The 13,241-nt window shown below is 45.8% G+C and overlaps 1 protein-coding gene and 1 long non-coding RNA gene across 4 annotated transcripts in view; one reads left to right on the top strand and one right to left on the bottom strand.

The window, feature by feature from the left end:
- Window positions 1–13,092, bottom strand: part of LOC135417852 (uncharacterized) — a 32,626-nt gene extending 19,534 nt beyond the window's left edge. The window contains exon 1 of the long non-coding RNA XR_010432239.1: window positions 12,758–13,092. This is a non-coding gene — a long non-coding RNA (uncharacterized LOC135417852). The remainder of the gene's footprint in view (window positions 1–12,757) is intronic.
- The window catches only part of PHYHIPL (phytanoyl-CoA 2-hydroxylase interacting protein like), a 58,299-nt gene that overhangs the window by 10,731 nt on the left and 34,327 nt on the right, over window positions 1–13,241 (top strand). The window contains exon 1 of one of the 3 annotated variants that reach the window (XM_064662423.1): window positions 4,448–4,707. The exons of 1 other annotated variant lie outside the window; for it this stretch is intronic. In XM_064662423.1, coding sequence (XP_064518493.1) covers window positions 4,509–4,707 — 199 coding nt within the window. In that variant the 5' untranslated portion in view covers window positions 4,448–4,508. Of the gene's footprint in view, window positions 1–4,447; window positions 4,708–12,284; window positions 12,558–13,241 lie in introns of those variants that run through there. One more of the 3 variants, XM_064662424.1, reaches the window with a different exon arrangement.

Here is a 13,241-nt window from a genome sequence, read left to right as displayed (position 1 = left end):
AAGCAGAACATACTGTTACACTTTATCTGTGCAGGGAGTGATCTCTTTATTTAGCAGCAGTTGCAGCAACAGAAACTTTTCTGACTACAGGTTTTGTTTTTATGCCTTTCCAAGCGTTCTCCCTTTTGGTTGAAGTTGTGACATGAGATCAGGGAAGCTTAAGAGCTTAAGTGACTTCTTAGCGTACCATCATTTCGAGATGAATAAGCATTCATGAAGACAGCCTGTGGGAAGCGAATTGATGTACTATTTGAATGCCCTGACTTTATAATTCATACAAAACTCTCTCTGCAGGAGTGTGCCCAGTGCCGAAAACTTGGCCTTAGGGTTCAGATGGATCAAGCAGTAATAAGACTCCATGGCCAGTTGAGGGGGAGGAAGAGGGGGAAACAATTTAAAAGAAGTGAAAGAAGATACCCATGGTCATTGTTGTAGCACAGCTTTTGCTCCCACAGCCTGTGGAAGTGCCACACAATAGGCTGGAGAACTGACCCTGCTCTCAGTTCCCTGCCTGTGGGATTGCAACCTCGATTTGGGAACAGCTGGCTCAAGCAGAGGCAGCTGGCTGCTCTGCTCAGCTGTGTTTTGAGATGAGCAATTTTCTGTTGAGGTCAGGGAGAGTTTGACAGTAAAAGGAGTTCAGACCACCATCACTAGAGAGGGTGGAGAAACCTAAAATGAGAAAATAGGGATAAGACTATATGTTCTCTCTAAAGCTGGCTGCATGATCTATTCCAAGCTGGATATATTTGTTGATGAAGTGTTTTTCCCAGCAAGATACAGGAAGGAGGTTTTACTCCAAGATGAATTCACAGTTTGCATAATATTTCCATTTAGCCCTGAAGACATCTCAGGAGTACCTGCCTGTGTTTTGTCCCTGAATTATTTGCTGTCACATTTTTGCTGGACATCATTGCTTCTGTGTTGGCAGCAAGAAGGTTGGTTTGCAATTCAGGTAGAGGCCAGTCATGTTATTTTGGGTATTTGTGATAGCTGTGTAATTAACTCCTGAGGGCATAAGATTAGTGGTCAGGCTATAGATAACCTATGGATCTGATAGCTGCTAATCTCATTAACCCTTGAATTTAGTTTGATTTATATTTCATTTGCTTCACCTAGTTTATTATATATTACTCAACTTCAAGGAAAAAAAATATCAAAAAGTGGTAATGGAGCATTTTTGCTCAAGCCTCAAACTCTCTGCAGGGAGTGGAGGATATGGATATAATTTAGTGCCAGTGGCACTCATTTCTATTGCACTAGTAGGCAAATGTGAACAGTCCTTGCTTGGTGATAAAGAATTTCAGTTTTCTATCTCTCCTTAGGCCCACTCTGTGTCATATCCCCCTTTTCTTAATAACTCTGCTTGAATAAGTTTTATTAATGCAAACACATAGGTAGTAATAAGTTTCTAGAGATTTTACTGTAAATGAACATTTGGCTGTGCTCCAAAAATACATGCAGGGTTCAGTACTGCCTTAATACCAGGTCTAATTCATTCCTGGAAGGAGCAATTTAGTGGTACACAGAAATTAAGGGGGGGTTTTGCTCAGTTTTTGTTCGACATTAGCTGTATCACTGTAGATATGTGTATAATTAGGCTGGTGCAACCTTTAAATTCATTTGAGGGAGCTACAGCTATAAAATATGTTTAAAGGAGTAATGAATGTTCTAAAAATGTAAGGAAATAAACTGTAGTAGTGTAGTTATTGCCCCCACAAAAATAGAAAGGCTAATCTAGATAGCTGGCATTTAAAATACACGCCCTTACTTCTGTTGCTGTGCTCAATCTGATATTGTAAAACTTTTCTGTCACTGATATGCACAAATTCATACTTCCACAGCATGACAGGCAATATGAGACTGATAAAATCCATGCAGACAACTTTCTTGTCTAGTGGCAGCTACTGTAAATAGCTTGCTAAGGACAAGAGACCAGAAGACGTGTGTGCAGGTTGACCCAGGCTGGGTACCAGGTGCCCACCAAAAATACTCTGTCACTGCCCTCCTCAGCTGGGCAGGGGAGAGAAAATGTAATGAAAGGCTTCTGGGTCAAGTTCAGGACAGGGAGAGATCACTCAGCAATTACTCTCATGGGCAAAATGGACTCAGCTTGGGGAAATTAGCTTAATATATTACCAATCAAATCAGAGTAAGATAATGAGAAATAAAAACCAAACCTCAAAACACCTTCCCCCCACCCCTCTCTTCTTCCCCGGCTTAACTTCACTCTGGATTTTCTCTACCTCCTCTCCAAGGAGTGACACAGGAAAACAGGGAATAGGGGTTATGGTCAGTTCACCACATTTTCTGTGCTGCTCCTTCCTTCTCAAGGGGAGGACTCCTCACACTCTTCCCCTACTCCATCATGGAGTCCATCCCACGGAAGACAATCCCCCATGAATTTATCCAGCATTGAGTCCTTCCCACAGGCTGCAGGGAAATCACTGCTCCAGTGCCTGGAACACCTCCTCCTTCTCCACTGACCTTGGTGTCTGCAGGGTTGTTTCTCTCACATATTCTCCCTCCTCTCTTCTAATTGCTGTTGCACGGGGGTTTTTTTCTCTCTTCTTAAATCCATTATCCCACAGGTGTCACCACTTTGTGGATGGGTTCCACATTGGCCAGTAGTGAATCCATCTTGGAGCCGGATGGCATTGGCTCCATCACACATGGGGGAAGCCTCCAGCAGTTTCTCACAGAAGCCACCCCTGTACCTACCAAAACCTTGCCACGCACAGTCAATGGAATTTAATTTCACTAAATAAAACCAAGTACTTCAACACGGAAAGCAATTTTTTTGCCTTTTTTGCTATTCTTTACCTTATTTCCCCTCCTCATCCCAGAAATGACCCAGTGGATGTCATGTGATCGAGCCCAAAAAAGGTACTCTCAATGGCTGAATTGAATTTATGCATAAAGATATTAATCAGAAGCTGGCACTGAGTCAGATGGGAGTTGGTGAGGTTAGACTGAAAATGGATAAAAATAAGAACAGAGATAATCAAGAAGAAGAAAAGTACTGGTATTAAAAGGGAAAATTAGATAAATAACTCTGGTAAATTTGGTTTTAAAAGCTCATATAAGATATTTGGTTAGCAGTGAGCATGGGAGAAATAGAGAGAATTAGAGAAAAAAATTTTACAGATTATGGGCATTTGATGTGAGTTCAGCAGGTCCCAGAGAAGCGGCGGTCGGACAAGTCTGAGCACAGACCTGCGTTCCATCACACAGGAGCCACTGTCAGACCTCTGTCATCAGGCAACAGCTGTGCCTGGATAAATGACCACTTGTTGTGCTTTGCAGCCAGCACTGTCCCTGTCAGCATGTGTACATGCAGCCCCCTGAACTCTGGACAAGGAGCTGAGGAGCTGCTGTTAGCCCTGAAGAGTTTTGCCATATTTGTTTGCTGTTCTCATTTCTCATTCCAGAATATCTTGCAGGTTATCAAAGATGGCTGCTGCAAAGACACATAAGAATAATTTAGGGGGCATTCACAAAGATTGATTTTAGCCTCGGGATGCTTTTCTCCCCCAGCTTCCTGTAGAATCAAGAGAAAGCATTTCCTCTAGGGCAACTGAGCACCTACAATGAGCTCCTTTTGAGACACAGATGAGGATTTTTTCACCCTCCACTGACTGTTGAAAGATCCTAAGGCAAATAAACTCCTTAGGCTAAAGATGGCCTTTGCAATTATCCCCCTGTGCAGTCTGGTTTAAGGAGCAGGAGCAGTATTTCAGTCACTAACAGATTTTGGAGTCAGTTCTAGGATTTTTCAAGGCTCACAGAATGCCATAATTCCTCCACTGACTTCAGGCACTCCAGGGCACTGAATATGTACAGCAACTGGAAATTTGTAAGGATTGCTATACTGTCAATAAATAACATACTGCAGGGCTGAAATATATTCAGAACACAAATAACAGTGGCAGGACATAATTCAGAGCAGAACATGCTTTAATTAAAATGCTTGTGGATGTTGTTAAAGAAACAGTGCTATAAACTAATGATCACTTATTGTCTGCTTCTATACTCTGCTCTCTTTATCTAATCTCCCTGTATATGGGTGCTAAGTGGACATGAATTCCTACCAGAGTGAAACCATGGAAAAGACAGCTTCTAATTGCTGTTTCTAATGCATTTCATTGTGAAATTCTAATTGTGGGTTACATATTGCATTGGGTCTGCATGGCAAGGTTCTGGTGGGCAGGGGGACAGGGGTGGCTATAGAAGTGGCTTCTCTGAGAAGCTGCCAGAAGCTTCCCCCATGTCCAACAGAGCCAATGCCAGGCAGCTCCAGGACAGGCCCACTGCTGGCCAAGGCCAATCAGGCATGGAGGAAACGCCTCTGTGATAACATGTTTGAGAAGGAAAAAAAGTTACTGCACAGAAGGAATTGCATCCAGGGAAGAGAGGAGTGAGAATATGTGAGAGAAGTAACTCTGTGGACACCAAAGTCAGTGGAGAAGTAGGGGCAGGAGGTGCTCCAGGCACCTGAGCAGATTCCCATGCAGCCCATGGTGAGGCGGGTTGTGCCCATGAAGGTCCACAGAGGAGCAGAGACCCACCTGCGGCCCATGGAGAAGCCCCATGCCAGAGCAGCTGGATGCCCAAAGGAAGGCTGTGCACCTGTGGGAAGCCCACACTGGAGCAGGTTCCTGGGAGGGACTCGCAGACCCATGGAGAGAGGAGCCCACGCTGGTGCAGGTTTGTCAGCAGGACTATGGGGGATCCATGCTAGAGCAGGGTGCTCCTGAGGGAATGCACCCCGTGGAAAGGCACCCACATTGGAGCAGTTCATGAAGGACTCAGGCTGGAGGAGTCTGTGGAGGACTATCTCCTGCGGGAGGGTCCCCACTCTGGAGCAGGGAAGGACTCCTCTCCCTGAGCAGCAGCAGGAACAACCTGTGATGGACTGACCATAACCCCCATTCCCATCTCCCTGCGCCACTGCTTGGGGAGGAGGTAGAGCCTAGGAAGGAGTGAAGGGTTGGGGGAATATGTTTTTAAGATTTGTTTTAGTTCTCATTCTCCTACTTTGAGAAGTTAATTTCCCTAAGTCAGGTCTGTTTTGCCCATGGCAGTCATTGCTGAGTGATCTCTCCCTGTCCTTATATTGACCCACGAGCCTTTAGTTACATTTTCTCTCCCCTGCCCAGCTGAGGAGGGCAGTGACAGAGTGGCTTTGGTGGGCACCTGGCATCCAGCCTGGGTCAACCCACCTCATCTATTTAAGTAATCATAGATCTGAAAGACAGTCTAAGAGCCTGTAGTAAGTGACTGTGAGTCCGGTGAGGGAAATTTAAGACTAGTCTCACTATGCATCCAGGCTCTGAGTCAAGGAGAGGGAATGTCTTGGTGTTGCCTCTCACTCATTTAAAATCATTCTTCTTGTGTTTCCTTAGCAGTTAATTAGCTGTGTTCATGGTAGCAGTGAGGGATGAAACAATGGTGTCTTTCCTGTCTTGCCTCATCATCTCAGATGCCAATGGTACAAAAACATCAACAACAACCTAGATCCCATCTTTTGTGCTTATATACTTATTATAAGTCTAGTTATAAGAAAACAAGATCAGTAGATGCCATTGAGGAACTGGTCACTTAGACTTTCGTCATTAACTTTATTGATGAACTGTAACTGCTTCTTGGCTGTCTTCTTTGAAGAGTTTTGATGTCATCCAGTGAAAGGGTGTAGTATTATGAGGAAAATCTCATTCATAGGATCAGTTGAGAGAGTTTCATAAAGGGCTTTGTGGAAAGAGGAAGGGCAGGAGGGAGGGCATGAGAAGATACTGTAATGGAAAGCCAGCAGAAATGTGTCTTGTTCCAATGAAAATGGGAAACATTGAAGAGAGAATGGGTCACTGTGGGCTACTTAAGCAAGTAAAAGTAAAATATGAACTGCACTGGAAACAGAAAACTGGAGAACCACCAAAACAGGCTTTTATATTCCAAGTTTAGTACACATGAGAAAAATAGGGACAGCATGAGGATACACTGAAACAGTTGCCAAGAGGTTAAAGATAATATGAAAAGACTGTGTTATAAGTCCTAAAGGCACAATAACACAAAATTACTTGACCAAGAAAATATTAATTATAATTAATTTGTAGTAAGGAGATAAATTTTGAGACCAGTTCTTATTCCCACTAAAACTAATTGGACTTTTGCCATGAAGTTTATTGGGAAGGCGATTAAACTTTAAATAATGGCTTGCTTAAGAAATCATTGATGTAATTATGAACTGCTGGGGAAAAGTAACTAAGAAATACATAATGAAATATCATCACTTGAACAAATGCATCTGAGGTGTCCCTTTGGATATTTAAAGAACTGATGGAACAGCTAGTTGCTAAAAAACCCTACAGAGAACAGAGGTATCAAGAGACTAATAAAGTGTCAGCATGCTACAAGACTTTAAAAATTGAATTAAGAGTAACTATGGAAACTATTGTCTTATGGGCATGGCTCCAAATTGAAATAAATACTATAAACAGTAAAGCAGAAGGGGGAAATGTATTCATATGGAGGTGAATAGCATAATGAGATCCAGATATGGCACAGGTGTTCTGCAGTAAACCAAGCCAGGCCAATTAGAATGTTTATCCCTCCACATCTTTTATGATGAAACCAGAAGATTAGTGGAGTACAGAACAGCATCAAGACTTACAAAGGCATTTGATGCTGTGCCACATAATATCTTAAGGAAATTGCTGAAACAAATCAGCTGGGACTAAAATTCACTTAAAGTTATCACAGGCTGGCCACTGAACTGTAGACAGAAAGTAAATCTGAATAGCAGTCAGTGTTGTCAAGGATAAGCAGACAGTAGTATCCTTTAAAGGTCAAGATATGGCACAATATCTGGAGGATAAAGCACTAATTAAATGTGGAAATGGTTACAAAAGTAGGAAGAATGATTAGCAGCATGGAGGAGAGAGGAAATACAGAAGGTTCTAGTTGTTCTCTGTGGTTACTCTGGATCTAATAAAGTGAAGCTAAACTTAAAAGCAAACTAATAAGTATTAATGCTAAGCATTAGCAGTACTTTGTGCCCACTAGGCAACAAATAAATTTTATGAAGCTACAAATACTTTTTTTTTTGGTCCATGAAAGAATTTGCCTTTCTTAGATGCTTATTCAGACTCTATAAAGCTGCTCAGAAAACTGAAATTCAGAAAGCAGCGCCACCAATAGCATTAAGAAAAGGATTAGGCTGAGATTTGCACACCCAGCTGACACAGTCGGAGGGCTCTGTACTCTGGAGCGTTTGTTGGGAATGAGGATGGCATGGTGGGGGTGGGTGGTAAGGAGTGAAGGCTCAGATACTAGGGCATTTCCATGATGGTCCTGGGTCAGACCAAGGACTTATCCAGGCCGGTACAGTCTCTTTGAAAATGGCTGAAAATGGATGTTTACAGAAAGTGAAGATAATGGCAAGCACATAAAACAGTCTTCAGTAATAATTTCCAGCTTAGAGACCCTGAGTCACTTGTGGGTTTAGTAACTCTAAAGGATTTCTTTTCCATGAACTTTTCCAGCCTCTCCTTGAATTAATGAGAACTTCTAGCACTGACAGTGTCCTTTGGTCTTACAACTCTAACATCGATTGCATGAAGTACCGTCTCTTTTGTTTGCTTTGGAGCTGGTTGCTATTCCTGTATGGGGAGACTTGGCAAAGAGTCAGACTTTGGCTACCCTGTTTGTGCTACTTGTTTGTGCTACTTGTGCTTTAGTAAATCTCTGTCTCATATACCCTGGGCTGCCTTTTACACAGACTGTCTTTTTACCTGAGTAGTAGACTAGATTTTCTCTCCACTGAAGCCATTTTCCCATCACACTATACAAGAAACTTCAGATTTATGAGTAGGTTCCCTGGCACCAGAAGTCACAGGATTACCACAGAATTGTCTGTGATGTTTTAAACTATGCTTTATGGCTTGGCAAGAAAAGCCTGAATGCATGAGCTGAATGCAGTTGCTGAAATGAAACCTTCCTAACAGGGAAGGAGGGACATTTTGAGATGTATAAACTACTGCAAGCATCTCACTGGAGAGGTCCTAGAAACAGCAAGGGCTTCCCAGCAGCTCCAACAACATCAAAGCAGCAAAGAGCAGACAGAAAACTTTCCAAGAGAGCTGCTGGACTTGGTGTCAGGGTGCCTGCAAAGGTTATTACATTTGCAGAGAATTGGAGAAAGGGGGAGAGACACTCACTGCAGAGCTAAGAATAAACCCTGCTGCTCAGCCCTGGATTTTCCTAGGGAAAGAAAGGGGGACCTGCTTCATCCTCCTCCTTGTCTGAGCATTTGAGGAGACACTTGCTTTGCTATCTGAGAAAAAACAAAGAGGATCCCAGTGAGATCCTGTGCCTAGTGCTCTCAATTTCTGTCTCAGTGCAGCAGAGGAAGCTGTGTCACACTGCACATTAACTGTACAGAGTCACGGCTTTCACTTAGGGTCTGAAGTCTTTTTTTTTTTTTTTTTTAGTCTTTCTGTCACCAGTGTGTGGATTTTACTTCAGTCCTATGGTATTTCAAGAATATTTTGCACACAGTCCTTCTCAAGTATGTGCCTTTGCACGCTTGAAACACTTGACATGTCCATTAAAGACAAAGAATGACTGCAAAATTGCAAAGAATTTATTTCCATGAAACTTCAGGGATTAGTTGCTAAGCTTAGTCAATGCGCCTTTTAGGACTGACCTAAAACGCTCAATACCAGTTTTGATCCTTCTGTTTATCTGTCCTTTAATATTTTGCTTTTCTCCTCAAAAATGACATATTAATAGAAAGGGGGGGGGGGAAGGCTGTTTTTATTTCCTTCCTTGTTTTTCTTTCCTGAAAACTGTGTCTGTAGCCTTTTTGCCTTCTGCTTGCACAGTCCACTGAGCAATAACACAAGTCTTTTTTTATTCCCAAGTGGGAAGGAAGAGCTGGAACTCTGAGTCTTGATGAAGTCTGAGAAAGGAGGTTTCTTTTATAGCTTGCAGATAAAAACCTGCTACAGTGAAGTACAAAAGCGTTTTCAGATAGTAAGAATGGGGTTGCCCAGCTCTATGCTGTGCTTTGAGGACAGTTTTCCCAGAATGGAGTGAAACACAGGTGGGACAGAACTTTATAATATTGGGGGGTGGGGTTCTTTATGGGGAGGAAAGGAGCACACAGCACCTTTTCCTCTTGCTTTTATGGCTTGAATGGGGTTGTGTCTTTTAGGAAAGAAGCCACACACCTGTCCTGCTGGTTGGCTGCCTCTCTGCTGTAGAGTGGTAGCCCTGCAGCAAATCTTGGTGACTACCAGGGGGACTGTGAATGCCAGGCTAAGGCAGGAGAGCTGAGGTTGTTGAATTTAGCCAGGCAAGAGCTGTGTGTCACAGCTCACGTTTCCTGGTGCGTGTATTGTGCAGAAAATGCTGCTTCTCCCTCCTCACGCGATGTTTCTGTAATAACAGACACAGTGTTGTTGAACTGCAGAAGTTGGTAATATTCTATTTGTCTAAATGCTGAAAGTGTGAAAGGTTGCTGTTGTGGCAAATTCTTTGCAAGCTTTTGCAGTTCTAAACACATGACCCTCTGCTGTCTCTAACGTTGTGCTGCCATTGGCAGCCTTTCCATTACATAATGTTGACCCATATTTGTGATATGTGACATTTTTTGCTAAACGCTGTCAGGGATAATCTGTCACAGAATAAACTTTCTGATTATACACCGAGACTCTGTCATCCTTTAGCACAAACATAACTTGTGCCTCAGACAATGCTATTCCTTGTTAAGACAAGCAGAGTACTGTTCTTTCAGGTAAGAAAAACACCATGAGAGTATTGTGTGCTTTGAGTCTCAAATGCCTAGGACTAAATCATTGCCAAGTGATTGCACAGAATCACATTTGGGAGTAATTTGAGCTTTAAAAAATGTTGATCCCTAGCCCAGGTGATGGGAGCAGTGATAGGCTGAGGGAAACATGAAGTGTGACTCTGCAAAAATGCTGTCTCAGGTAGGTCCAGCTTTAGAAAAGCAGAGCTGTGGAAAAGGTTTCTCTGCTCTGCTCTTACACTGAAATCTGCCAGTATCTGGAGATTTGACCAGTCTTTTCTTCAAAAAAACAAGTGTAATGGTGTGGGGAGAGAAATAGATATAGCTCAGCCCGGGATTATTGCTACAAGACAGCTGAGAAATGAGAGGCCTTTGAGGAATGGCAACACCTCCAAAGCTGTCTGCTTTCAAAGAGCTATGCAAAAATTCATCTCTTCTTAAAAACCTGATTTCAGTTGCATAGAATAAGAAGTAGAAGAGAGAAAGGTGTAAAAGATACAGACAGAGAGAACAAAATGGGAATTCTCTCAGTATTCAAGAACAGGCTCTGTTTCAAATGGACTTTATATAATGTTATAGCAAGGAAGTAACAAGATTGTGTGAGCTGCTGAAGCGTCTGCCACATTGTGGAAAGGAGTGAATGTGGAACATAAGGCCAAGAGACTAAATACACCATCTTCAGAGAAAGAAATTTTCCAGCCTTACGTAGGAGATGACTGTGTGCTAAGAACAGTTGCAATATTAAGGAGAAAGGTTGTGCTTCTGTGCAGGGAATTAATGCTTGTCAGAGACAAAATTAAAACCTGATGAATGCAGTCTCACCCACTTTCATTTCTTTCCTCTCTGATTCTGCATTTGTCCTCATTCTGTCTGTGCATTCATTCATATATTTCTCTCCCTTCCCACCTCCCCATTGACTCACACTCTCCCTCCCTGCTACTGCTTCCTTTTCATTTTCTCTTCCTTTAGGTTCCCTTCCCACTCATTCCATTTCTCTTCTACCTGACCCCTCTGCACACATTTTCCATCACTGTGAAAAAAAGCAGAGAGACAAAGAAGAAACAAACAAAAGATGAGCAAGAAAGCAGGGGGAGGTGTGTGTGTGTGAAGAGTAGAGAGTGCTGGAAGGGTGCTCAGCATTGCACTTTCTCCCCATGATGCACTACAGATTTCTGAAGGTGTCAGAGGAGTCCAGGCTCCTGAAACCTATTCCTTGCTCCCAGGCTGCAGCATTGGCAGTGGCTCAGTGAAAGGTAACACCAGAGCTCATCTCCCGAGATTAGTGTCCCTAGAAATCATAAGGAACGGAATAATCCTAAAGTCCAGTGGAAAGCCATCTCTGAGTGACAGACATCTGGCTGTGTGTGGAGCTTACTACTGTGTCAGATCAGTGAGGACTGGGAGGGGACTGGATGGTCTTGGGACTGCAGAAAGAGAAATGGGAGCTCTAGGGACTCTCTGGACTTGCTGTCGTGCAATGCTGACCAAGTAACATCACAGCCTCGAGCTTATTGGAGGCCTGTCTGCAGTGAACTGCTGTTTCCCAGAGCAGCTGCTGCTGTAGTCTCAAGATCAGTGGCCAAATGGTGTCAATTTTGGTTTGGTGAAACAACGAATTGGTGCCAAGAATGCTTGTTGTAATGTGTGGTCAGCCTGTGACCTGGAGAAAGCTCTGTACTCCTGCAGCCCCCGAGGCCAAGAGGCTGCTCCTTTGTCCAGCCTGCGGTGGGAGGGAGCTGGGCTGTCACACCTGCTGATGGTGCAGTGCTGCACAAGTTTTATTTATTCTCCTATTACTCTTTATCTAAATTTTCTCCTTTTCTGGCCCCGTTCTTGTTCCTGAAATTGTGAACTGATAAATAGTTTTTTAAAAAGCTTGGTATGGATAGCACTGGTACAATGTGGGTCGTTTTTCCTTCCCACAAAAAGGACAGGTGGGAAGCATGCAGGGCAGGTAGCCATAAATGGCTCATTTCTGTACCCTCTCCTGCCATCTCTACCCTCCTGCCAGCTTTTCTTGGTTTATCAACCTAAACCGGCTAGTATTTCTTACTGCGAATTCTTGCATAATCGAAGATCAGAGCGGACGCTCGCAGCCCTTGGGTGTGACTGCGCACAGCGGTCGCGGTGGGCTGTGTGTTTGGGGAAGGGGGAGTCGGTAACGGTGGCTTTGGGGGGTGGTTTGCCTCGGGAACACTCTCCTCGGGTTATGGAATAACCTGGAAACAAACGGCGCCGCGGCGGTGCGCAACTGTGCCCGCGGCCGGCCGGGTGGAGCCCAGCCCGGCCCCTGGCGGGGTCGGTGCCCAGCGGCGCCTGACCCGGAGGGGTTGGACACTCCGGGAGCTTCCCGCGGAGGCGCGGCCGCCGTTACATAAGGAGCGGGGGGGCAGGGAGCGCTGCGAGGCGGCGGCCGCGGCCCCTTTAAACGCGGGTGCCGGGGCGCGCCGGGCGCCCGCCTCGCTGCTGCCCCCTCCCCGGCTCGCTGCGGCGACAAATCCGCTCCCCGCCCGCCTCCTCCTCCGCCGAGCGCTCCCAGCCGAGCCGGGCGGCGCCGGGAAGCGCCGGGAAGCGCTGCCGCGCGGCTCAGCACAGCCCCAGCCCCAGCGCCCGGCCGAGCCACAGCAGGCGAGGGGCGCGATGGAGGCTCCGCGCCTGGCGCACACCATGAGCAGCCCCACGAGCCCCTGCGAGGAGGTGATCAAGAACCTGAGCCTGGAGGCGATCCAGCTCTGCGATAGGGATGGTAAGCCCGGGCTCGGCGCGGCTAATCCCCGCAGACGTAAGATGCTGCTGCCCTCATGGATGCTAATGCAAATTAATCCGCGCGGCGTATGGTCCTTTGTTATCCCCCATGAATTTGTAGGTGCAGTTGCTCCCCACCCCTCCCGCCGCCGCTGCCACCCTCCTGCCACTGAGAACAAAAGAAGAAAGAGAAGGTTGCACCTTGCTGGAGGGAAGGGTGGGAAACCTGCCGCTCCCTGAGCCGTGCCTGGCGTTGCAGTGCGATTACCCCGGGCGAGCCTGCTGCACAACCCTGCCCCTGCCAGGAATGGACGCTGGGGCTTGTTCTGGGAGAGGCAGCGAGGAGAGCCAGAGCCCGCGCTGCGGAGAGTCCGGAGCTGGGGGGACGGGCCGGTGGCCCTGGTGGGGTTTTGTTGCCCGCGGTCTCCAAACTCCTTTGTATTGTAGGGCAATTCCCGTGTTTAGGATACACGGGCGGATGTGCCGCCTGGCGTGGGCAAGCGGCCAGACTTGTTGCCGGTCGCTTGTGCGAGCGATGAGGCGGCGAGTGGAGCGAGCTGGGGCTCGCAAGATGGGGCTCGGGGGGAGGCAGAGAGAGGGAGGTGGTTCAGCACCGCGGACAGCACCGCCCGGCGGGCCCGGGAGCGCCGAGCCCCGGGCCCTGCCGCCTTCCTTCCCTGCCCGT

The sequence above is a fragment of the Pseudopipra pipra genome, chromosome 8 (assembly GCF_036250125.1).
Source record: "Pseudopipra pipra isolate bDixPip1 chromosome 8, bDixPip1.hap1, whole genome shotgun sequence".
Lineage (NCBI taxonomy): Eukaryota > Metazoa > Chordata > Aves > Passeriformes > Pipridae > Pseudopipra > Pseudopipra pipra.
Note: the sequence above shows the minus strand (reverse complement) of the source record. Positions and strands in the feature narration are given on the sequence as shown.